The sequence below is a fragment of the Clytia hemisphaerica genome, unplaced genomic scaffold (assembly GCF_902728285.1).
Source record: "Clytia hemisphaerica strain Z4C2 unplaced genomic scaffold, Clytia hemisphaerica genome assembly, whole genome shotgun sequence".
NCBI classification, from domain to species: domain Eukaryota; kingdom Metazoa; phylum Cnidaria; class Hydrozoa; order Leptothecata; family Clytiidae; genus Clytia; species Clytia hemisphaerica.
The window spans coordinates 2,300,266-2,327,101 of NW_027103979.1; the positions used below are offsets into that span (position 1 = coordinate 2,300,266).

The 26,836-nt window shown below is 35.3% G+C and overlaps 3 protein-coding genes across 3 annotated transcripts in view; 1 reads left to right on the forward strand and 2 right to left on the reverse strand.

Annotated features, from left to right (window-relative positions):
* LOC136810989 (dynein intermediate chain 2, ciliary-like) overlaps nt 1-26,836 on the reverse strand; it is a 285,291-nt gene that overhangs the window by 145,749 nt on the left and 112,706 nt on the right. The gene's annotated exons all lie outside the window — the stretch shown is intronic.
* Nucleotides 6,235-15,417, reverse strand: LOC136810980 (elongation factor 2-like). Its single transcript, XM_067067577.1, has 10 exons — nt 15,259-15,417; nt 13,021-13,235; nt 12,623-12,807; nt 12,269-12,477; nt 11,772-12,005; nt 10,585-11,033; nt 9,611-9,941; nt 7,895-8,115; nt 7,242-7,723; nt 6,235-6,505 (listed from the first exon to the last, which is right to left on the reverse strand). The coding sequence occupies exons 1-10, from the start codon at nt 15,259-15,261 to the stop codon at nt 6,312-6,314; spliced, it is 2,523 nt and encodes an 840-aa protein (XP_066923678.1). The 5' UTR covers nt 15,262-15,417; the 3' UTR covers nt 6,235-6,311.
* Nucleotides 22,109-26,836, forward strand: part of LOC136810981 (mitochondrial import inner membrane translocase subunit TIM44-like) — a 28,163-nt gene continuing 23,435 nt past the window's right edge. Inside the window, exons 1-2 of the mRNA XM_067067578.1 lie at nt 22,109-22,266; nt 22,568-22,663. Coding sequence (XP_066923679.1) covers nt 22,144-22,266; nt 22,568-22,663 — 219 coding nt within the window. The 5' untranslated portion in view covers nt 22,109-22,143. The remainder of the gene's footprint in view (nt 22,267-22,567; nt 22,664-26,836) is intronic.

Genomic DNA, 26,836 nt, shown 5'->3' on the forward strand with positions numbered 1-26,836 from the left:
AAAAACAAATATGGTGAATCTTGAGTTAGAAATTGGGAAAATAAGAAATTGGGAAAAAGAATGGGAAGAGTAAGTATACGAAAAAGGAGATCCGCCACAAGGAAGTTGACAAAATTGATTTGGAATCATTGTAGCTTCTTTGGAATTATAGTCATAAGTTGTGAGTTACTTAACTCCAATATAAGTTGGATAAAATGATAAAATGATTGAAAATGGTGATGATACAAAGCTAGTATATAACGTTTTGAAATGGAGTTATAATTAAGAAATTGAGTTATAATTAAGAAATTGAACAAGTATCTCCAAATGTTTAAAAGTTCTTGCTTGATGAGGGTGTTTTGCTAGTTTTTGGTGTCTGTGGACGTGAGCAAGGTTCCGATGGTGGTGTTATTTTTGTATACTGTGGTCGGTCGTGGGATGGCATTTGACAATTCCTCATCCTCTTCTATGATGGACTAATATTCATTAATGGTAGATCTGATGTACTGTACTCATCTTTGTTTCTGTGCAGAATGAGAGGGAGAAAGGGTGCTCGAGGTCCTTGATTTCGGTTGCCACCATTGGATAGATATGGATAGATTTTCGAACGTTACATTGCCCACCATTCAGTCGGAAATCGGAAATCACCTCACTTATACAGTTAAAATTTGTTTGAACTTGGAGATTTTCTTCCCTGTGCTTTTAAAGCGTGGAAAACTTTGGTTGTGGAGATTTTTTTCCACGTGCGTTTTAAACCTGGAATTGTTGTGAATTTAGAGATTTTCTTCAATGTGCATTTAAAACGTGGAAAGCTTTTGTTGTGAACTTGACATTTTCTTCCACATGCAGTTAAAAAATGAAGAAAATTTTGGTGTCAATTGACAATTTTTTCAAGTGATTTCCCGGCATGACAACTTTTTTTTCTTTTTGACACTTTTTTGGAAATTATGATTGTTTACAAGTGACATTGTTTGCTTTTGCAGCATGCTTTTGGAAATCATAAAATGGCTTCTGTTAGGGGAATTTTTTCCCTGTTTTGAAAGTTTTTTACTTTTTGGCATGTATTTCAAAAAATATAACTCTAAAAGTTACTTTGATTTTTACCTTTTTACCAATATTTTATATTTGAAAGTATATGCAAAATATTTAATCTTCTTTTGAAAATATAAAATTTCCTTTGGTTTTCTTACTGTAAAATATTCTCCTTTTTGTCATTCTTTCATTTCAGATATTTGCCGTTTGTGGCTAATATTTCTGGCAATAAGAGGGGGGGGGGGTGTTTTTCAGGGGGTACCCGATTCCGCAATTCCGTCAATTTTTTCTCCAATTTCCGTCAAACCGTCTTAAATTGAACCAAAATTCCGTCACCGAAAATTCCTTTGAAATTCAATATTTTTGTCGAAAATTCCGCAAATTTTGAATATCTTTTACCAATTCCGAAATTCCGCAAATTTTTTTGCTAAATTCCGTTTTTCCGCACTAAAATTGTCTAATTTTCCGTCTCCGTCAGAGTACCCAATTTCCGTAATTCCGTCTAAATTTTCGCCAAATTCCGCCACTCCGTCCGAAAAAAGGGCCGATTCCACTCCTCCGCCAACCATGAAACCCCCCAATAAGTGCTTAAAATAATAATGATATAATTATGCACATTTCAAGGGCTTTTGATGTGTTCGACAACACTCTACTCGGTGGGTGCGACGCCGGGTGATGGCTAGTAAAATTACTAAAATCCAACTAAAGTCCACCTAACGAAAATTAAAGGTTGTCTAGCCCGAGGGGCAAATCACTAAAATAAATCTCGTACACAATTTTTTAAATCGAAAATAAATCAAAAATAAATCATAAATCAAAAATAAATCAGAAATAAATCATAAATCAATAAATCAAAAATAAATCAGAAATAAATCAGAAATAAATCAAATATAAATCAGAAATAAATCAGAAATAAATCAATAAATCAAAAATAAATCATGAATAAATAAAAATAAATAAAAAATCTTTCGAAAAAAATTTGACTTTTCAACTTTTTTTATTTTTTTGACAATGATTTTGAGTATCAGTTCGTTATGATTTGAAAAAAAATTTCCATAAAATTACTCCTATTCATAAATTAGAAATAAATCAAAAATAAATCAAAAATAAATCATAAATCTCGTACACCATTTTTCGAGTGATTTGCCCCTCGGTCTAGCCAATTTGGTTACTGCATTGTTATCTCAGTCGGGTTCAGCTTGGGTTCATACTCTGTGATCCTTAGGTTTGAACCTTAGGAATAACCCTGTGAATACTGACAATTACATAAATGGAATTTTGAAATTCTTAGGGACTTGTGTTGCTAGATGTTGCTCACGGACTAGAAACAGTATGCTCTGAAACAACTTTTTATAAAGATGAACTTCCATATGGGCTATAATGCTAATAAATGATAAATACCTAGATTCTCGGGGCTTACTACATTCTCGGAGTTTGCTACTTTCTCGGGGTCAGGTGCTGTAACGACCAGCGACGTTAGATTTTTTTTTTATCGCTTCTGTTACCCTGAGTATCAGAGGTCAAGCTTTCAAAGAATATATTAACCTCTGAAGACTAATAATAGAAGTTTTATCGCGCATGTGTCAATCTAATCACTGTGGAAAGAATCAAAGATGAAGAGCAAATGTTACCATATTGATGTCTAGCAGACTGTATCAGTATGCAGTTTACTATTGACGAATTCCCCAGAAACCTCCAAGTGTAATCGAAGTGAGTTTCTTAACTTCCAAAAATCCTGCGGCGCTAATCTTGCATTTTAGGAAACCACAAACGATCAGTTTTGACACAGTATGTGTATACCACTTTAGCTCCCAAACAGTAGCGTGGTGACATGGGGTCAGAAACAGCTCCACCTCTCTAGTCAGTCTAGTGGCAACTTTTTTTGTGGTTATAGTCCATCCACTATCCTTTAAATAATTACTTTTTACAAAAAAGTGCTACCTTCTCTCAAACACTTACAAATGTCTTTTTTCTTTACTTAACTAGAGTAGAATTTGATCCAAAGGCAAATGGACGAACTAAACCAATCTGGAGTTCCTTTTCCTAATTTCACATCACAAAACATACACTTTTAGCCACAATAGCGGACCTGTAGATTACTTTAATCGTAGAAATTTTAGCGAGACTAATTTTAGCGTATATTAGCGAGTCAGGAAAATCTTGATTTTTGGATTTATTTTAGCGAATCACGATTTCAAAAAATTTCGCGTGGATAAATTTTAGCGAACACTCGTATTACATTATTGATTGAATTCGTTTTCTAGCTTTTCTTTGCACTGAAACCCTTTCTATTGATAAAAATGTATCAAGGCAATACAACCAGAAATTTCGCGCGGATAAATTCTGGCGATTCGGCGTGTTTTAGCGAGATTTATTTTAGCGAAGATAGGAAAAACTCGCTAAAACGCTAAAATTAGTCTCGCTGAAAATTTCTATGATAAAAGTAGCACGAATTGTTCGTGCTCGCTTCGCTCCCATTATTTTGTTAAAATGTTTCCCCAACCCTTGCGGGTTGCCGTTTTTTGATTTGCCTCCCCAATCTTGGTCAAGCAACCATGCTATTGCCCATTTCTCATTAGAACTTCGTCTGATATATTGAGCTAATAGTGAGGTTAAGTAAATCGGTAAAATCACGACGACGAACGAAAATTTAACAGGCTAGTGAGTTTCAACCAATCAAATTTCGTATTTCCACTAGCCTATTACATTTTTCGTCCGTCGTCGTGATTTTCCCGGTATACTTAACCTCGCTAATAATAACAGTTAAAAATAACAGTTTTCAACAGGGTATCTCTTACTCCCTATTTCATCAACCATTCTTGCAGTTGAAATACCTTTCCTCGCGAAATAGGCCCAAAATGAAATATAAAAATTTTTCGGTGACGGTATTTGGAGTTAATTGTAACCGGTATTCCGGTAATTCGGGAAAAAATTGCCGGTACGTAGGTATTCAGTACCCCTTGAAACCCCACTTATAGATTTGATAAACAAAGATAAACAAATGCTAACTCCAAGATTTGGGTTGAAATTTTTGGCTTGAAAATGTCACAAAGCTCCAAACTCAATGATACTGTATATGATTTAGCAGCCATGGCATTTTCAGGCATTCCAGCAGCAAAAAAGTTGATATTTTTGTCAGGTAAATTTAAAATTTTATAGGAAACAATAAGAACTAAGTAACAAAAACCTCTGTATCTTGTGAAATATTTCAAATTTTCTAAAATTTCTTTCAGATAATGCCAGGCAAATTCTATATGGAACAGTCTGACTCGACTGTTCCATATAGAATTTGCCTGGCATTATCTGAAAGAAATTTTAGAAAATTTGAAATATTTCACAAGATACAGAGGTTTTTGTTACTTAGTTCTTATTGTTTCCTATAAAATTTTAAATAAATCTTGAAAACTGCGGGCCAATCGGATACCGGTATCTGGTCACATGTCATAGTTTCTACTCAGACCCGAACGCGGTTTTGTAAAATTCCGCTGAAAAAACTTTTCAGCAATGGTGATCAGCAATGGTGATCAGTTTTGATATCGAGTGCCCCCCTCCCCCCAGGGTATCCTCGCTTAGGAAATATATTTGAAAATTCAGACCCCCTTAGGAAATTCTAAAGAAGTTTTAGTCCAACTTGTCCAACCCCTCTTAATATGCAAAATTACGTTGACCCAAAAAATGTCGGTAACCAAGCTTTAAGAATTGATTTTGAGTAATTCAGGGTGCTGATTCGGAATTTGAATGTTACCAAGCTTGAAAACCCGCAGTTCTTGCGCAATTTTTGATTTTTTGCTTTTCCAGGCAAAATTGCAACCCCCGAAAATGATTTTTTGGGGGTCTTAAAATTAAGAAAATACCTATACCACGTATTACATCAAAGTTTTCCCTGTTTTCCATCAGTTTCTGACCACAAATAGGCCCATAACATTTGATCTAGAGAAGTTGCCTGCGGGTTTCCAAGCTTGGTAACATTCAAATTCGGATTCAGCACCCTCAAATTGCCCAAAATAAATTGCCAAAGCTTGGTCACAGACATTGAAATTTTCTTTAATTTTAAATATTTACCAGCCACTGGCCACGGCCTATTCTTTTTTTAAATGGCGAACTCGCCAAACACTCCTAGTTTAATTCTGGATTCAAGCATCATCAAAAGGCCAAGTTCAGCTAGTAGTAGACTCTGGTTTGAGATGCCTTGGAGTTTTTACAAGATGCTTAACTGATTAGTCATTTTTAAACAATAGGGATGACGCGTTCTTTAGAAAAAGTTACTAAAATCGTTTGTCTCAACATTTAACGACCAACTGAGTCATCAAGTACAGTAAAAATTACTTGCTAGATCTTTTCCACATTTCAGAGATATCAACTCTCATCTTATTACAAAGGAGGGTACAACTTTTTGATCAACTCTAAATTCTCGTTTCACGAAAAAACCACTTAATGTAGGGGGGGGGGTCGGGGTCCAGGATACCAATCCAGAGCCCAAAAACCTGACTTTTCGAGATTAGAAAGTAGTAGACACCACCACCCCCTAAATTAGTATCATTAGTGAGTTTAAGTATACCGGGATAATCACGACGACGGACGAAAAATGTAATAGGCTAGTGGAAATACGTAATTTGATTGGTTGAAACTCACTATCCTGTTAAATATTCGTTCGTCGTCGTGATTTTACCGATTTACTTAACCTCACTAATACCAACTTGAAAACCCCAATTTTCTAAAAGAGTGGGACCCACCCCCTAAATCGGTATCGATCCGAACTTAAAAATCCCGATTTTTCTGAAAAATGTACATCAGGCTCGCATTATGCTTAGCATCATTTTATTGTTCTCAAACAATAGAGCCATTGTTTAGGTACCAAAAACTGAGCCTGCATATGCTTATAAACGTTATGCTTGTAACAGAAAAAACATGTATAGAATGAAGAATGCTTTTATATGGAATCAGGGTATAGTGTAAACGATTCAAATAAGTTTTTATACTTACATTATACAACATTTTAAGTCAGATACCATTTTCAAATTCAGCAAAAATTAAAAAGGGGGACCCGCCCCCTCATTTTGGTATCGATACCAACTCAACTTTTTGAAATTTGAAAAAGAAATTGACACCACCCCGGCCCTGGGTTTGGTATCTGGATCCTGACCCCCTGCTTAATTTACTAAACTCTACATTGGCAAGTGAAAAATGCTTTAGAAAAGGGGAGAAAGGTTAATCAAAGGAATCTGAATTAAACACATTGACGTGCATATTGATATTCGTTTTTAAGACCGTGTATTACAATTATATTGATTTAAGTTCATTTACATTTTGTCTTCGAAATTGCTGACTTCAGGAACGAATTCTTTCAATCCTTTTCGTTTACGTGTCTCAAGGACAATTTTTCCAGATTGTGAGGCTGGGTCAAGAGGATCAGTAGTCATCACCTCCCAATGATCAAACACACATTGTGGGAAAGCTTTTCCGTGAGTAGCTTGTCTCATGGCAGACGTGAATCCTGTAGAAAGATAAAATTTATTTATCGTTTATTTAACTTCAAAATAAAAAAAGATTTCACACCACACCTACCCTGCAATGTTATTTGAAAAAGAAGTGGTGGTTTCCCCCCCTCATTTTGGTCATAAATCGCTTATAAAATGACGTAAATAAATATTGGCCTAAAATGAGTTTGAAATTTCCATAAAAAATGAGCTCTTGGGCTTTGCCCTAGCTTTTCAATAAATGGGTCCAGAAATAAGGGCTGCCCTTAATTTTTTTTCTGAGCCGCCGTTCTAATATCAATCCACAGGGTATTAGGCATGTCTGGTCCAAATTTGCACGATAATTACACCAATCAGGCCTATTATGATAACACCTAGGGGGAAAACAAAAATTTAATAAACAATAAACGTAATAAATATCCTAATAAAATGGTAAGAAATAAATATCGACTGCCTATAACAAGAAATTTTTTGCGATTTTTCAGGATTTTGAATACCAGATACTAACTTGATGCTTCATATTTGGTATTGAGACCACCAATTAGTCCAAAAAGTTGCAAAAATGTTTTTTTACTTAGGACCATCACTTGGTATCATGTACTAAGTTGTTTTTTACTTACATTATCAGTCCACCACCCGGCACTGGCCCCCACAACTTAGTACCGACCCCCCTGTATAGATGAATAAAAGCATCACATAAAAAAGAGAAGAACTTAATTTCCATATAAAATGGCTTCAGGTTGTGAAACTTACCGAAAGATTCATTGACGGGTAATACACCCTTCATGTGATAGAGACCACCTTCAACAGATTCCTGTTCGTTTATTTGACCACGACGTTTGGTTATCACACTGGAGACACCACCGGAACAGTCCATGGTACATTGAACTTCAACGAGGTAGTAAGGCTCCAAAAGTCTTGGCGCGGCAGTCAACACGGAGGCATATAAAACACGTCGAGCAGTTGGGATAATTTGACCACCACCACGATGGATAGCATCAGCGTGTAAGGTTACATCGTGAACGTTGAAACGGACTCCTCTCATGTTTTCGTCACACAAGACACCTTCTTTTGAGGCCCATTGGAAACCTGCAACTACACTGTCTTTAATTTCATTTAAGTATTGGACTCCCTTTGACACGTCACAAATAAAATTAGGTCCAGTACCGTCAGGTCCAAAACACCAGATTTTACGGGCTTCTCCAACTTCATAGTTGTATTTGTCAGCCAAAATTCTAGAATAGTAGAAGTACAAGAAGGGCAGTTTTAAAACAGTGGTCAAGGAAAGTGGTCAGAGAAAAACACAGAATTGTAAGGAATTTGAGACTGAAAGGTTTCCATTAAAACCTGTTAAAACTTGGCTTGGAACTGCTTGGAAGGAAGAAGAGCTTTGTAGTTAAATTAACCTGGCTCTTTCTTTAATTTCTTGTCGTGCAGTAACGTTTCCGTCATCAATGTCTTCTGGTAATCCGTCAGGCATGTTCACAGCAGAGAAGAAGAGACGGTTATGTTTGTTTGGTGATTTTGAAAGACAAACCCTGCTTGAAGCGTCATTAACAGTTTCTCTGTATGAAACGACAGGGTCAGATTTCTTTAATGGAATACCAGCATGATCTTCTTCCAAATCCTGAAATTGCATTTAAATTAAGTGTGTTAGGCGAGACATATTAATTTATTATTGAACAGACACAACCGATCCTGTTTTTCCAAACATGATAATATTTAATTTGCAAGGCAGGAGGATGGAGTTTGCAAAAATTTTAAAAAGAACATGTTAGTGCAAATTTATCTCCATTTTCCAAAGGTCTTACTGTAGAAAGATAAATTTAATTTGACTCGATTTACTGACTGCAGGATCGCTAACACACAGACCATGAACCATCTGAACAATACCACTGTTAAATTAGAATATTTAGTGCAACTGCATGTGGCCGCTTGGTGCTGATTCATGTAAATCATCCAAAATTCAGCTTCCGATATTTTAGATAAGCACCTTTTCCAGTTGTCTTTGCCAAAGTTTCAGTGATTTAATCGGACACTTAAAAAGCTTGAAAAAATGGCTTAACCTTTACCACGCCGAGGCCGTAAATTTACGTTCTAATATATAGCCGAGGCCGTAAATATACGTTTTTCATGGGGTGTTAAGAAAAGCCGCCCTACCGCCTTAAAGACGCCTTTAAATCCCGGGAAATGTCTCATATGACAGAGAGAAAATGTAAACAAACTATTTTCAATAGTTTGAAACCACCTACTTTCGATTTTAACTGTCAAAACAAACTGGAAAATCAGGCAAAATATTCTTTTGGAAATTATGAGCTCATTGACTGCTGTAACTAACTTTTTATGTTTATTTAGTGGAAAATGGTTTGTTTTATTGGTTGGAAATGTTATGTATTGCTTGTTTGTAGTTTAGTCAGTGTTTGAAGTAAGTTTCTGCCTCCTTATTCTTTAGTATGACGGTACATTAAGGTTGAGGACTGGAGGCTTGTCAGCTGTCATCGACCGTCACCGAAACCCAAGTTAAGGCTTCTGATAAGGCTGCAAAGAGTTTCAAAGTGTATATACTATGTTATTTCTATTGCTTTCATGCTGGTTGATGATAGGAAAGTCATTTTTAGCTGTTTTTAGTGATATTTCCCATAAAAATTACCTCAAGGGGCCTCTGCCTTACGTGCCTCTGATTTACGTGGAAATTTTCTCAAAAACCAAGGTTTTCTAAAAATGAATTCTGCCTTTTCTAGTAAAGGTATGATTGTGATTTTTTGACTAGCAGTTGTAGTTATAATGGTGGAAACAATGAGCCAGAAAATTATGGTATCGCAAATGTTCTCCCCACTTTTTTTTTAATCGGAACTTAAAATTTTGAAAAATATGACAAATTGCGTTTTGAATTTTTTTCAACTCTAAGGCAGAAGACTACTGTGTCACCATTGATAGAGAAAAATCCTTTATTTTAACATTTTTAGAAAGCAGGATAGTTGGGCTTTCCAGAATGGGTTTATTTTTTTGAATCGGTTTAGTAGATCAAAAGTTATGACGGAAAGCGTAAAACTGTCATTTTTCCCAAAAAGACAAGGCGTGCACGGGGTGAAGTTCCCGATTAAAGTAGGAATAAGACTAACCTTAAGGCAAATTTCCAAATGCAATTCTCCAGCACCGGCAACAATGTGTTCACCTGATTCTTCTGTCAAACACAAGACCATAGGATCCGACTTGGCTAAACGTTTCAATCCTTCAACAAGTTTTGGCAACTGTTGTGGATCTTTTGGTTGGACAGCAACACGGACAACAGGAGAAACAGAGAATTTCATTTGTTTCATGTTGTGAGCTTGTTCGAAGGTTGTAATGGTTCCAGTTTTGACCAAGTATTGATCTACGCCAACAAGACCACAAATGTTACCACATGGTACATCTTCAATAGGCTCGGTGTATCGCCCCATCATGAGAATGGTTCTGAAAGTACAATAGAAACAAGTTTCTTACTGATGCAGGGCTAACGTAAAGCGAAAATATTTTGGCAGAATTTAATTTTGGTTGAGAGGATTTACAATATGGTCCATTTTCCCAAAAAAAGACCTATAAAGTCCTAAGAATATTTGTGTTTCCTGGAATTTAATTTCACTTATTTGTCAAAAAATTGACAATTTCTTCCTAAGATAAGCATTGGTTATTAATTAATTTCCGACTGAAAATCTTCTGTATTGGTCATGATATTCAAATGAAAAGAGAGACCATTATCTTCTATACACCCCTACAGGCAAATTTCCAAGCCTTTTCTGTAATAGGATAACGGTGGCAGAAACTCAATCTTTGCTTGAATTTTGAAACTTAATCCTAAGTTTTGTACATGAGCCATGAGAATCGTGACAAAAATTTGATGCCCTAGGCTCTTATTAACAGAAAAAGCTCATTATGAGGTTAATTCTTTGTGTTTTAAATAGTTCCCAACTAATTAAAAAGAGCCTGGGTCGATTATTTTGTTCTTGGAACTGAATTCAAAAAATTGCCTTTTCGCAACTTTCAAGAGTGTTTCAAAGATCACTTAATGCAGCTTAATGTTTAAAATCACATTTTTCTTGTTCTTAAAGCAAATTACCTTTGAATAGATTTCAAATAGAGGTCTTCTTTCTTTCCTGGAACAAAGTTAGGACCCATGATACGAGCTTTGAGACCAGTAGCAATTTTTCCAGAGAAGACACGTCCGAAGGCAAAGAACCGTCCTCTGTCAGACGATGGTACCATCTTGGAAATATACATCATTAAAGGTGCATTTGGGTCGCAGTTTTTTATACCCATACATGCGTCGTCATCAGGAGGACCTTCATATAACATAGCTGCACGATAACTTTGAGAGACAACAGGGGATGGCAAGTGAATAGTGATCAATTGCAACATTGTCTCACCAGCTGGAAGCCACTTTTGCATAATTCTTTTAATCAATGGTTTGCCTTCAAGTTCTCTTTCTTCTGAGTTCAAATTGATTTGCAACTTTTCAAGCAATTTTGTGTAAACGTCCTTTTTGAAGTTCATGACAGCATCAAACATCTAAAAACATGATGGATTAGATTAAGTTAAAGTACAAGATGATGTACCCAATGAGGCTTTTATCAAAGGTCCTTTGCACGTTGGAGGGCTTTTTATGTGTTTCTCCAAGGTCTTTATCATAGTTTGGATCCCTTTCTTAAGGGATGACACCTTCCAAAAAAGTGAAGGGGGGGGGGATCAGAAATTTTCATTAAAAAAAAAAGGGGGGGGGATTGTTTAAGAAGGGGGGCTTACATATATTGTAGATTATTTTCCAGCACTGTTATGAAATTTGGTCTGCATGAAAGGAAGTTCTTTATTTTCACTAAGTGGTATTATATTTTTTTGCAAAATTCTGCTCGAGCCATCTTTTACCTAAGATGGTACAGTAACCTACTTTCATGCAAAAAATCAAAAAAATTAATTATTCAATCTTTCACAAAGTCCAAAAAACCTGTTTTTGGCCCAAATTTGCCCAAAATTTTTTCTCTCAAAAATCGGGCTCAGTCACACTTTGGCCACCACCATTTAGCACCTTTGTACCAAAAATCAAAAGATTCCTACGATTCAATCCTGAGAAAAGTTGGTAACATACTACAAACGAACGGACGAATAAACACAGGTTAATTTATAGGAGCTCCACCAGGGTAGGTCCAAAAATCTGCTGTTGAGACATTGAAACATTTAGATTTTGTTTTATCTGATTAAATTGCTTAGCCCCCTGCCCTAAGTCTTGGCACAAACAGGCAAAATGCTCACCTTGAAGATTGGATCCAATACAAATTGGTTGAAACCTCTGACATATCCTGCACCACCAACTTTGTTCCATTTCTTTTCTTTACCACTGTAATATTGATCTCCCCAAAGCCTCTTCATGAGCTTGACTGGTTCAATCTTGAATTTGGCAGCATAAATTTCAGCAAATTGTTTTAGAGAGAAAGCCCATCCGTGAAGACCTGATCCAAATCCAACAGTACCATGGCAAGGATCAACCTATAACGTAATTTATCGAATTTTACACTACTGGTTCTAAATGTGAAAATTGACCTTTACCGGGCTTATGTACGAAAGTTTAAATCCTTAACTTGTACCATTAGTACTAACGATTTCAAGGAAATTCATTTTTTTTGGTGAATATGATCCTTATAAAGGTTCTTAAAGTTTGAGTAACTAAGCCCTGGAACAGAGACAAACAAGTATCAAAGTATCCTTGAAAGAAAGACTAGAATAAGTGGGCAAAGTGAAGTTCTATGCACCTGCACACATCCCATAGGTCCATCATCATCAGCAAATGTTGCAATGATCACATTGGTACTTTCAATAATACGTTGGAAAGTTTGATAAAGATCTTCTTGTTCCATTTGAAGTTCAAGCAAAGCACGGTCCATTTTGTTCATGAAAAGGACAGGCTTAATACGTTCAGCAATGGCTTGTCGCAATACAGTCTCAGTCTGGACACAGACACCTGGGATGAAAATATAAATGAACAAATTGACAAGACTGACATAATACACATCCAAGGATATAGTTTAATTTTAAAAATTTCACTTTGTTATTATCCCTGTTTTATACAAAATTATGGAAACAAAAACAACATTGTTATTACTTACCACTGATACAGTCAACAACAACCAGGGCACCATCAGTTACACGGAGGGCAGCTGTTACTTCTGAGGAGAAATCGACGTGTCCGGGGGAATCAATCAAGTTGATCAAGAAGGCTTTACCATCAGACTTTTTGTCTGCCATAAAGGCCATATCACTGTCACTTAATTCATAGTACAAAGACACAGCCCTAAAAAAATGACAATTCAATAAAGTTCACTTACTAGATAGACATACACAGAAATTCATAATTAATAATAATACTTATTAATATCTATCTAATAGAATAATTACTTTATTGTAAATATAATTAGAAAAGATGAGTAAACCCTGCATCATCTGCCACTATAGTTACTTGAAAAGTCAGGTGCTAACTAGGATAAATACATGTCCTGAACCTTACGTTGATTTAATTGTAATACATCGTTCTTGTTCATCTTTTCTTGTATCAGTGAATCTCATTTCACCAGCTTTAGCTTGAGCAATAATACCAGCTTTTGTTACAAGGGAGTCAGTTAAAGTTGATTTTCCATGATCGACGTGAGCAATGACAGACATGTTTCGGATGTTGTGCTTTTTGTCCATGATAGCACGGATCTGATCAACTGTAAAGTTCACCTGAAGCAAACAGTGAGAAACATCATTGATGATTGATTGACAATTACATGAATAAATATTCAAAAATAAGTTTTGAATATAATGTATACAATATTAATTAGCTCTAGTTTAGACGGCCCACTTTTTGCCCTGCCTATTCTAATAGTGAATTAAAGAGGGCATTAAGTGGGCTGTCTAAAGTGATGCATAGCCCTCTTTTGACGTCAATGCAATGTCTTCTTTCAAACCTTTCCAAGCAAAGATTTTAACAAACAACTTTGTGCCCTCTTTCTGCCTACTCTAACAATTAGAATAGGCAGGGCAGAAAGTCGGCCGTCTAAACTAGAGCTTACTTTTGCTTGCAAACAACAAACAAGTTTAATTTTTGCTGGCATACGGACTCTTTATTTGACTGAGTTTTTTCAAAAGACTTTTTGCATTTGCCAGAAAATAAAATAATTCAAAAAGTCCAGACATGAAGATTAAATTTGGGCAAGTAAAATTCAAAAGTAATAAAATAAGCAAAGATATTGAATAAGTTTTTTACAAAGTTTCTGTGTAGTACTTTTAAATAGGTTTAGGCATTGAAATAAGGGATAGAAACTGCATCGCAACTTTTTGGTAAGCATGATTTTGCATCAAAGCGCATTGCGAAATGCGATACGCTAATTTGACCCCTGAGGTTGTATGTCTTTTACAATTTACAAAGGAAAAAAGCTCAAGCCCCTTTAGAAAGTTGATCTTTTATAATTTACTAAGGATTTTTCCTCGAGCTTATTTGGGAATTAAGAAATCATTTTTTTTCTCTTTTCTTTTGACAATTTCATTATCATTCAGTTTGTGCGTCAATTTATGTAAATGCTAATAGAGTGCTAATAGCAATAGAGAAAACATTTTTCACAATAACTTGTCATCTGGCAAAAAAGCTCAAAATGTTCTTCATTGTAAATGTCATTTGGCAATACAGTGGAACCTCTAATTAGCGGACATCATCGGGGAAAGGGGTTATTGTCAGCTAAGAAGTGTCCGCCTTAAATATTGGGTTTAAAGTACTTTTCTGCAGACACTAGGCCATAGAAGAACAAGAGAGGTTATTAAAACGCAACGAATTTAGTTTTTAACAAATAAAAGAAAATCAGTGATTTATGATTTCTTTGGTCCACCTAAATTCGTTGAATGGGTCGAGGGAAAACTGGAAATTTGTAGAAGTAATTTGAACATTAAGATTTTATAAGTGCTTGAAATAAAAATATCTAAAAAAACTTCTTAGATTTTGGACGTCTGTGGATCGTTTGATATTCAATTTCCGCTAATTGGAGAGCTAAAATAGGGGTTTTGGCCAATTTGTGGGAGAAAATTTGTTCGCTAATCAGAGGGTCCGCTAATTGAGTATCTGCCTTTTAGATACTTTTTTATGAGGATTTGACTAGGAAACGGCCCGGGAAAATGAAATTGTCTGCTAATAAGAGGTGTCCCGCCTTCTTGAGTGTCCGTTAATTAGAGGTTTTACTGTAGAGTTAAAATCAAAAGTGAAAACATGATTTAAAATCATGTCATTTGGCAAACAAATCAAAAATCATATTGACATATTATTTCTAAATCATTGGCATACTTGAGAATACTTTTTTTCTAGTTGTGGCAAATAAGCTACATCACCTAATTTTTTAGAACGGCAAACAAAGTCTTTCAATAAAGCCATGGCACTTAAGAGTTAAGGGGTCGCCCGTAGGCCAATAAAAAATTTCAAAATCTCTTTTTGGTATGACCCTAAATGACAGATTTGTCAACATTTGGAAAAGAATTGTGACTCTGTAACAATTATCACAAATGTTTAAATTGTTTCAGTAGACCTTGAAGGATTATGATCAGACATTAGGAATATGGAATTGTAATTGTATTAGGAAAACGATCTTTGATCATTACCATCAAGTCAGATTACTCAAGGTCCTCAAAATTCTGGGGTTTTTAATAAATGGTTGATAAAATTGATACATAAGAGATTGGATTTACAAGGATTGGAAAATGATGATAAATATATCCTTACCATTTTGAGAGATTTTGTCGCGGACCAGAGAAAAACTCAAAATCCAGCCACTGATCGATGAACTAAAACTGCTAGAAAGAATAGTTGTGAAATTTTCTAAGTCGAAGTAGGCTAGTGAACGTGGAAATTGCACTTTATATTTCGCAGAACGGAAACCCCTTGGGAAATTCCTAACGAGTTTTACTTCTTAAACCGTTCTGTAATATACCTCTAAAGAAAAAAAACAAACCTGAAGCCTCCGTTCGATCCGCACGTACTGGGTTCGGAAATATTAGTGGTGAAATTTTAACAAAATGGCGTAATTTTCAGCATGGCCGTCTTGTTTTACGGTAATATGGGTCGTTTTGGTTTCTGTGAGTCGGGAAACTTTACACCACTTATATCAATCGTAGCAAGTTGTAAGTAAAATATTCACAGGGTCACGCACTCGATTTGCAATTTGCAAAGCAAAAAGATGGAAAGTATATATATATTGAATCCACCCATAGTAGACAGGCAGCTGAGGTCACAAAGAAATTGGATGGGGTGCGAACAATCCCAAACCACTTTTAATTGAAAATATACAACCTAAATATCTAGAAACCATCAACCGCAGTTGTTGAAATTAATTACCGGACGTGTCCGGTAAAATATTTTAGAACCTGATGACGTCATGCGTGCCCATAGGCTAACTGAAAAAATTTTGAGAACCAACATAAACATATTGTATACCAATCGAAGCATTTTTTAACGTATATTAAGAAAATGGTCAGTAACCATATCTGAAAATTTTGCTATAAAAAGTTAGAACGCTTTTCCTTTATGTCCGCGGACAAAAATCAAAAATTCAAACTTATCAAAATTGAAATCTAAGACCGCCATTCGAAAGCTCTCAAAAATCGATATAGAAGACTTGTAAGTGGATATATATGATTTCTCAACCTATAAACTCGAGAAAATCGATCCTAAAGAAAGTGTAAATATGACGTCATCAAAACTTCGGAAGCTTTTAACTTTTTATTATCAAATTTTCAGACATTTTTCTTAACCCTTTCCGGACGCATGATTTCACCGCTATAATAACGCAAACAAAAATTCGGTTTTTGACTGGCTTCACTAAAATTGCAATAGAAAGTGATTGATAAAAGATATCACGATAAGTAATACCTCATTTTTTTCACATGTAATAGGGGTTTTGAAATACCAAAAAAGAATTTTTAAATATGGCTGACACCTGGTCACGTGACCGAAAAATCGGCAGATTTTTTTTCGGAAAGGCAAAATTTTTGACTTTGAATAAAGAAATAGAGTAAAAGGCATTTGCTTTACGCCTTGAACTTTAAATATGATTTAGAGAATTGAATTATTGAACGGGTAAAAAAAAATTTCATGTCATACCGTGAAGTGGTCCTAAATCCGACAGCCCTGCCTAATTCCGACCCCTCAAATAACTGTTATGAAAAAAATTCAATGTTTACAAACTTTCCCTCTCCAAGTTGAACGATAACTCTAAAAAAAAACATCTACTTAACAAGATTTGCTATATATAATGTCAAGATGTCAATGTAATCTTAAAAAAGCTAAAAAGTGTGAATTGTAAAAATAATTACTTTTTATGGTGCTGTTATACTATTGTATTATGACATAGGTATATATTGCAATAAAAAATTATGTTTTGTATAAGAAGCAATTATGTTATTTGGTTTAATTGGTTCAATGTATCAAATCTCTCAGTTTAGTTGACACTTTGGTATCTTTGTTGCGTCACAGCGAAAGGTTTGTTTTTATTTTAGTTTGTATCTTTGAAAGACCCCATCGGATTTAGGCAGAGCTGTCAGATTCAGGACCACTCACGTTAAGCTTTCCAAGAATCTGAATAAGTGATTTTTTGTCCAAATTTTTGAGCAATTTTTCCCTTACAGATTTAGCCTGATGAGTAAATTTGCAACAAACATTGAACATTTATAATTTTTGTTGTAAACAAGATATCGAAAAGCGGTTTTTTGCAGGTTACGGGAAATTTATCTCAAAATCATTATTCAAAACCATGTTATTGTATTTTGGTGCGAAAACTGTTAAAATCTTATACAAGGCTATGGGCCACCCGGTGGCCCGTGCGTCATATAGGAACACGATGATTCTTGGGCCACCCAGTGGCCCGTGCGTCCGGAAAGGGTTAATCTACGTCAAAAAACGCGTCGATTGGTATATAATATGTCTATGCTTTTTTTTATAAAAATTTTCATTTTGCTTGTGACGTCATCAAATTTGAAAATATCAAATTTTTTCAAACTGTCCGGTTGATGATTTTGTGTTCGGAAAGGTCATATCTATTGAAAACAACTGTTTAAAGTTTGCTCGCAAACTTTGTAGCAACTGCACTTTTTTATGTGACCTCAGCTGCCTGACTATAGCCATAGTCATAGAGGAGGTCCCATTCTCAGTTACCGTCGTAATGAGCCCGATTTAAGTCTTGTTTCTAACATGGTAGGTGTATCGAAAAATGACTTATAAGAAAAAAATATTTGAAGAAAATTTCAAAAATCGCATCTTTCATTCGGGAAAGTTTCTCCACCTAAAAAGTAACTAGTGTTAAGTAGTCTGTCCTGTGTCTGTTGTCTGTCCACAACAGACGTTACTAATCGATAAAATCGATTATCAATTAAAATCGATAGCTGATTGACAATTAATCGATTGATTAAATATCGATTAAAAATGATAACAATAATTGTTTTTATATCGCTGAGGCGTTGATTATATCGATATTATCAATTATTAACACTGTAATCGATATTACCGATTAAAAATCAATGGTGGGTTTAATACACCTTTCCCGTAATTCTTAAAACTAATGCCAGGCTTTGTCATTTGAAAAATCCAGTCGTGTGGTCAATCGCACTCCTAAAAAGTACTTTAGGCGTGTGATAAGGAGTGCTATGCATAACTTTAAGTAGTGAAATCCAAATTTATGGCGTGTGATTAATCACTCTCCTCAAAGATTTTAGGTGTGTGTGGAGGTGTGCGCGTGCTATCACATGCCTCAAACAATGCAGCCTGTAATGCGCGCGCATTATTTTGATGCTCTCCACCGTTTGGTCTCTGGAGGTAAACAAACCCGTTTTGCCTGCGTTCCCTTAGGGAAAGTTGGTTTTTTGAGCTTTTCTTAAGTTCTGTCAAACAAAATCCCCTCAAATTTTAGTATGTTCAACCTATTCATGATATTATAACACCCTGAAAATATGTCAAAAGAAGATCGCTGTCAAAAGTTAGAGGCTCAAATCCCACTTTCCCTAACCCCTCGCAGGCAAAAACGCGTTTTTTACCTCCCAAACAATTTTATACACAACGGTGGAGCGCACATTTTCCCGGGCCATTTCTGAGAACTTTGAATTACGGGAAAGGTGTATTGAGTGCTAAAAAATTGTGAGTATCGATTAGCTACCGTGAAGTCAGGTAACTTGCATCAGTGGAGGCTAACATACATAGCCCTCAAATGACTGACGTATCAAAGCAGCAAAATTATCGATTAGCTATTGATTAGCTATTGATTAATTATCGATTAGCTATCGATTTTAATTGATAATAGATTTTATTGATCAGTAACGTCTGGACAAACCCAATAATTCTATGGCTAAAAGGGAGCGTTCAATAATTGTGACTCCCCAAGCGATTTGAAGTACACAAAAGTCTGATCAGCTAAAGCGGTTAAAAGACCGGTCTCGTAGTGGGCGAAGTGAAATTTCAAGCAGCCTAACATTTTAGAGGATCGGCCACGAAGCTGCTATTTCTATTTCTATTTGGTTGAGTTGCAGGAGGCTTTAGAGGCCTATTCTCGCAAATATAGACGCTTACTAATGAGCGTCCCGTCAGCACCTTGAACTGACTACCCAATTCCCCTCACATGGCATGGGTTGACCCGGGCGAAGGAAGGTTCACTTGCCAAGTGAACTGCCGTGAGTGGGAATCGAACCCTGGCCGCCTGCACAGAAGCCAAGGTCGACTACAACTACACTACGGCTCTATTAGAGGCTTTTTCTTGTTCGAGAGACTGGCCAAGCAGCCAGCGGCCTGTTTAGCGGCCAGCGGACTATTAGAGGCCTTCTTTAGCGGCCTCTCTTTGAGCGGTTAATAAAAGGCTGCTATAAATGTTTGCCGGTGACCGACAAAAACAAAAATAAACAAAAAATGTATTTTGCAGAACGATTTAACCACAATTGAATGAAGGAAGCAATCTAGAATTCGGTTCATTCCTAAAATTATCTTTATCCGAAAAATTCTGCGGATTGTTGCAAAAAAACATAAACAAAATCGGTAAGTACATATTGCAGATCGACCCATCTTTGTGTGAAATTGAAGAAGATGTCCCTGCTGTCTGTACCTGACACACTGGCTGAAAAAATCTTTCTTTGTTCCAAATGTACTTGAAAATGTAAGTAAATTGAAAAACAAAGCTAAGGGCCGCTAATGGCCGCTAAGGGCCGCTAATGGCCGCTAAGGGCCGCTGTTAGCTGCTTAAAACTTACTATGTGGCCGCTTCACTGTTTGCTATTTTATTTGTTATTTTACGAAAGAAAAGACCTAATGAAGATCAGGCTATTTGTCAAAGTTGTTTTTCAACTGCTTTTAACCCTGTTTTTTATTCTTTTTTTTATTCTTTTTTTTTGGAGGGGATCTATCTCACAAATTGTGACGTCACGCTAGGCTAGGGGCATTTAAAAACGTGACGGAGCGTGATGAGGGGGAGGGAGGGTCCTAAAATGGCAAATTCAGCGTGACGTAATTATTGAACGATCCCTAATTACAAAAATCAATGTCTTAGAGGGTGTGTTCAGTCTAGCAGAAAGTTAATTCTTCTTTCAGAAAAAAGATTATAATTTGTTTACCTTTATTCTTGCAGCTTCCCAACATCCAAGCTCTCAAACATCACAAGTCAAATGAGATTACTTTCGATTTCCCGTAGAAATAATGCGATGAAAAATCCAGGGGTCAATGAATGAAAACTTTCTTTTCCGCACAAGTTATCTTTGCTTATAAGGCAAATACTTTTGTATTTATTGGTTTAACGGATCCGCCAACGTTTTTTTTGCCAAAAAAAAATGGAGATTTCAAAAACTTTTCTTTACTTTTTCTCCTCCGACCTAGTCTACACAATAGACAGCTCCAGGCTTTTAGGCTATACTCTTGGTCTATAGGCACTGCTAAAGGCAGCCACTAGTAACCCCCATCGGGAATTGCTTATTAATAGGTTTAAACATAATAGACAACTTTCACAAAAGATGTTTATCAATAGAGATTTCAAATAAAAGAATGTTTAAAACACAGCTGATTGGCTTAAGTTTCGAAACTCTCTATTTTTTATTAAAACGTCAGTGCGCATGCGATTTATCCAGAGAATTTCAATATTCAAAACAAGAGCAGTGCTCATATCCCGAAGAGTAGGAGGTTTACGCTTGAAAGAAGGAAGATACCTTATTGGAAATTATTTTTTGCGGGTTTTAATTTTAGCATTTTTCGCGGTTTTTCGAAAAATTAATTCCCGCGAAATACAAATTTTTCCAATTTTATCGAAAAAAATTTGAAAAATCCCTAGGAAAATGAAAGAAATTTGTCCATAAGAGGGGAAAACCGCGAAAATTAAAACCCGCGAAAATTCCAGAATGAAAAAAAACGCGAAAATTAGAACCCGTGAAATGCAATTTTTCGGATATTTTTTTTCGACCGCGAAAATTAGTTCCCGCGAAAATTAGTTCCAATACGGTTTGACAAAGCTTACCTCCGACCTTCAAAAAAGAAGAAATAAATAAAAAAACCTTTACTTAAACAGGAAAACAAAAGTAAAGAAGAGAAAGAGAGAGAAGGTTCAATGATCTGACACAGCTGCACCCTATTCTGCCAATGTAAAGATACTTTGATCCTTCCCTTAATGTCAGGGAACTTCCCCATGGAATTTCCCTATCCACAAAAAGCAAACTAAGTTATATAACTTTTTGTGTACACAGTGGATTTTCTTCATTTTTTTTTTCTTTTGTAATCGCTTTTATTTAAAGTCCTTTATGTGATTCTTAAAATTCAAGAGTAGATATTAAAATAGGCATACCAAAAAATTGGGATGGGGAACCCTAAAGTGGGAACCCTAAAGTGGGAACCCTAAAGTGGGAACCCTAAACAGTCCATCACAAAGTGCCATATAAACAAAGTTGTCTTTTTGATTTCCCAAACATTTAGTCTTAAGCGTTCACTTCCACAATAATTTATGTAATTGCAATTTTGGTCAGTCCACAGTCAGGTTCAACATATAATTTCCGATCTCGGTACATGCAGAACGCCCGTCTGCCCAATATCCACCCAATCATCTTAAATTCACTTTAATTGTCCTTTGACTTACAAAAACAAAAATTTTGATACTTCATTAGTGAAATTTTCAATGAATTCCTAGTTTCAATTTTCAGTGTGCGTTTTTCTAGCGCTTCGTTTATCATGCATTTTTTACGTCACACAAAGTTTCTCAGCCGCTTGTAATAATTATGCATTGCCAAATTTGGTTCTCCATTGTCAAGTCAGGATCGATGGTGACGTCACCTAAGCATAAAAAAGAAAGGATTTTGTCAGTTTGTGCGAGCGCACTTTTCGTAGAGTAGTTGGAATACCTTCTTTTATTCGCGGGATTGATGGTAACTTTTCATCTTCGTTATTTTTTAAATGAAGCACAACCGAAAAAGAACAAAACTTCAGAAAGTTGCGTATTTCCAGCTTTTCCATTTTTATTAGAATAATTTTAAATCAATGATATCCTTAAAAACTTAAATTTTTCAGTTCAGGTCTGCTTGATTTAAAAAGCAACTTTATCAAGTAAGAACAAACTGTAATTTTGATGATCATTTCTTTTATATCCATTAATTAGACATAATGTCAACAGCTTTTAAACTATTACAAAGTTCACGGTCAATGCCATTATGCTACCAAAGAAGTCAAATGATAAAACCTCTTATTTATACTTGTGTACAGTGTGACAAATTGCAACATCAGCAGGTTAGTGTAATTTTCAAAGAATGGAAATGGTAGACCTGTGAGGGTCTGGAGAGTGTGAAGCAATTTTGAAAAGCCATCATTATATACTAAAATGATTACTGTTTCTAGTTCTTCTCTATAAAATTGACATTAGTTATATTTTAAATTTGAGTTTCATTTCAAAACAAACTAGCTATGTGGATTTTACTATTTGTCACTCAAATTTTCATTGTCTGGAAATGTCATTAGAAGGGTTTTAAAATGTTTTAATTGTGATTAATTTTAAATCGTATTAATTTTCTGATTTCATTTATTTTATTAGGTAAGAGGATATCAAAAGCCTGCAGAAAAACCTGGATTGTTTTCCAGATTTTTTGATAACATCAAAGAAGGAATGAAGCGTGACAAACAGATGCAGGTAAATGTTTGTAAATGCAGACTACTCTCGGGTACCTAATAGCCGTCCCCCCCGCTAATTAATTTTTCGAAAATTTTCCACCCAGGACATTCTTATTCCAACCCCCCCGCTTATTACTTTTCGGGAAAATGTTTTTGAAAGTTCCGTTTTTTGTCCTAATTATGCTGTATTTAGCCTCCTTTTCAAAAATTTTCCACCCAGGACATTTTTATTCCAACCCCCCCCGCTTATTAAGTTTTGAGATTTTTTCCAACCCCCCCCCGTTTATTCCAATCCCCCCGGCTATTAGGTACCCGAGAGTAGGTATTAAGCATTTGGTTCAGTGGCACAAATCATTTCCTTTGACAAACTTATTATCCGATATTCGAAAGGTGTACATAAATCTGTTGATTACCAATTTGGTATATTGCATGAAAATTAATACCTTAAAAATTTGGGTCTAGTTTAAATAATCCTGGCATCATTAAAGTTTGAATTTTAGGTAAAATAATTTTTTCTGGGAAGTAAAGTTACCTAAGGCCAAAAAAACGCAGCTGGTCGACCACAACATATTTTTTTTACATTTTTAGATTTTTCTTACAGTCTTGATTATTTTTTTAACATAAATGCAAAACCTGTATGTGTTTTTTGTTTGGTTCGTTGATTTTCTTTGTATGAATAGATTGTTTTTATGGTTTCAAAAGACTAAATCAATACAGCCTAAAATAAACGTGCAGAAAGGGGTCTGATGCCCTTATCTTAAATGATCCCCCAATCTTAAATGATCCCCCTTCTTGGCATCCCCCAACCTTTTAAAAATGGCTATCCTCAAGGATTCTTGACAGAAATAGCTAACAAATATGTGCAGATATATGTGAAATATCTTTAGAGAGAGAAAGCAAAATTAAAAAACTTCTTTCTTCTTTTTGACTCAGACTACTCTAACAGAAAACTTTCATGAAGACCAAATTTTATAACAGTGCTTGAAAATAATCTACAATATATATGTAAGCTCCCCTTCTTAAACTATCCCCCCTTCCTTGCTATCCCCCCTTTTTCATGAAAATTTCTGATCCGAACTTTGTAATCTAAAATATATATGTAAGCCCCCCTTCTTAAACTATTTCCCCTTCCTTGCTATACCTTTTTCAAGCCAAAATCATGAGCTTCTAAAAAATCTACCACTACAAGTACCGGGTGACCCACGAAAAAGTTCAGACGTTTCCCGACGTCTTGAGGCCGAACAAATGTCCTAAAGTGCTTGGAGTTTTGATATTTAGAAAGTAGATATCCTAACTTAAAATTTGAGCTATCACTTTTTAAATTTGACCAACTTGTTCTCTGCTTATGAGCTTTTAAAGTCAAAATTCACTTTACGGAAAGTGTAAAAAACACGTAAAAAAGGGGTATCAAATTTGGTATTTTTAGACGTTTTTGATATACAGTTTTTGAAAAAAATCTATGAAAGCGCCAATTTTTATAAAAACTAGTCTTGTTTTAAACAAAAATTACTTTCAAAGGTATTTTTATTAATTATTAATGTCATAAAACTCGTTAAATAAGTCAATTTGTAAGTGATTTTCTAATTGATTGCATGAATTTGATACCTCTTTTTTACGTGTTTTTTACACTTTTCGAAAAGTGAATTTTGACTTTAAAAGCTCATAAGTAGAGAACAAGTTGGTTAAATTTGATAAGTGATGGCTCCAATTTTAAGTTAGGATATCTACTTTCTAAATATCAAAACTCCAAGCACTGTGGGACATTTGTTCGGCCTCAAGACGTTGGGAAACGTCTGAACTTTTTCGTGGGTCACCCGGTAGTTTTTCTTCCCTAGGATAGTAGATCAAACAAAGCACATTTCCAATTCGAAATTTGCTTGTAGTCGAAAGTATTGTTTTTCCTATCACATTTTAACCATTTAATGAAGAGTGGCGTGCTATTTTGCTTCTGTGCTATCTTTCTTTTCTAGTTCTATTTTTATCTGCCTCTCATGAATCAGGTAGGTCCATTCAGCATGTGGATTGTTAATGATTGATACGAAAATACTGATGTTTCATGTAATCATGCTTCTGTTTAATTTGATAGGTCGATTTTCAACGTTTTCCAGCACTTTCTTTTTCAATTGAGCATAACTTTTGGTCCAATGAACCAAATTTTCTAAATGACCCATCAAAATTTATCTTCTTCTTAAAAGATTATCTTTCCAATGGAAAAAGATTAGTTATTTTAAATTTTTAGAATAACTCAAAAAAATTCATCTTTAAGAGATGTGGCGTTTTTGTGACACACCACTATTTATAACCTAAAAGCTTTTTTGATCCGTATGAATCTTATTATGCTTTTTATATAATCCTGCCAAGTGTCATGAAGCTTTGACTATTACTTTAGGCGTACAAACTTTCGCAAGCAGAAACTTTCGCGAGGACGAAAAATCGCAAAATTCACGACATTTACTTTCGCGAATTTAACGGAGAAATATTTTTCGCAAGCATAAACTTTCGCGAATCAAGACGTAAAATTGAGAATTTTCACATGAAAAAATGGCTTAGAGGGACAAATACTTCTTGGATTGGCTTGAAACATTTGTCCTTTGACTTATTAGTCTTTTAGCAGGCTAAAAAGTGTCATAAAAGTTACATTTTATTCAAAGTTTGAAGTTCTACAGATTTTCTATTTTGTCAAGAATATTTCGTGAGCATAAACTTTCGCGAATGGCCCTTCCTAGAATTTTTAAAGACATTTACTTTCGCGAAAAGGGCCAAAATTCGCGAACATCGCGAAAGTTTCTGCTCGCTGAAGTTTCTACGCCTAAAGTATCGTCGACCCAAGAAAATATAAATAAGCATTTTGATTGTTTGAGAACATCGAAATATTTGCGATATTTAGTATTTCACATGTGCAAAATATGACCGCGTTGACATTTGGGGGACTGGGTAAGCGGTGGGAGGAAAATCAAAACAAAATGGCCAACAAGGTCAAGGAAAAAAAATAGAGCAAAAATAAGTAAACATTTTCAAATCAAATCATGGTTTGAACTCATAATTCTTTCAAAAAAAAATTATAAATCAAATTGATGAAAATTTCAAGGAAAAAGTACTCTCTTTACCAAACAAATCTATATTTTTTGGCAAGCAGTGTCTGTTTTTTTAGCCATCCAAATGCAGATTTTTTTCCAAATGACTCTTTATTTTTTTGTCCTCCATATTTGAGTTTTGTAAGTCCATTGGTTCTTATTTCGAAAGCTCAAACCGTTTCCAGGTCAGCAGTCATCGTAAGATTGCTCAAAATGTTTTGTTGTTGCAAGAAAACCATAAAACCATAAGCATGGAGTAAGGTCTTCCGTCCAACCAAAAATGAACAAAAAATATCAAACAGTTCCAAGTCACCAAGTAAAGAAAGCTGCACTTGAACATTGAAACCACATTAAAATTCTCTCCGTGTTGTTCTTAGTGTTAGAATTTATAAAAAAACATCTTATGAAACTACTGTGAAAACTTATTGTCTTGTTTTGACAATTCTCGCCGCTGTTATTTTTTTTTTACAAAACCTGTTTCGAATGTTCAAAATTCGAATGTTCAACATTCGAAAAAACAAAAGAATGCTGAAGAGCCATTTTTTTTAAGAGTCTTCAGGGTGTGATACCTCACCCTCTTGGATTTTGCTGAAATTTAGACCAAATGATCTATCACACAAGAAAATAAGAATCTGAAAATTTCACCTTGATATCTCAAGTAGTTTTGCAGATATAGTGTCTCAAAGATAGGCTACTAAGCGAAAATTGACCCCTATAAATCATGAACTCTGGTGGGGAGCAGATTTTGAAAGTCAATGAATTTTCATTCAAGTACATTAGAAAGCTGATTGACAGTGGATTTCAAGAACTTTTTGTAGGGAATCAGAAAAAATCAAATTGAGTCTCCAAAATTTTCCCCGAAAATCTCTAGCACCTCCTGTAGAGGGCTTCAAACTTTAATGTAATCTGGGTTTGGAAGCACTTTTAGCTGGCTGCTGATGGTCCTTGGGACTTTTTTGAAGCAAACTTTTGACCTGGAGTGGTTTACTGGTGGGTTTTGGCCACAAAAATAACATTTTCAGGATTTCCATCTTTGCGTAACCGTCAAAAATGACCGAAAAAATTGCTATTTTGGCAGACCTGGAGCAAAATTCAAGATGGCGTATCTTTTTAAGGCA

Excerpts from the sequence above, each read along its gene's own strand:
- LOC136810980 (XM_067067577.1), bottom strand. Across the intron at positions 9,942-10,584 it reads TATTTGAAATCTATTCAAAG|AACCATTCTCATGATGGGGC; the intron begins GTAATTTGCTTT and ends TTGTACTTTCAG. Across the intron at positions 6,506-7,241 it reads ACCCGTCAATGAATCTTTCG|GATTCACGTCTGCCATGAGA; the intron begins GTAAGTTTCACA and ends ATCTTTCTACAG.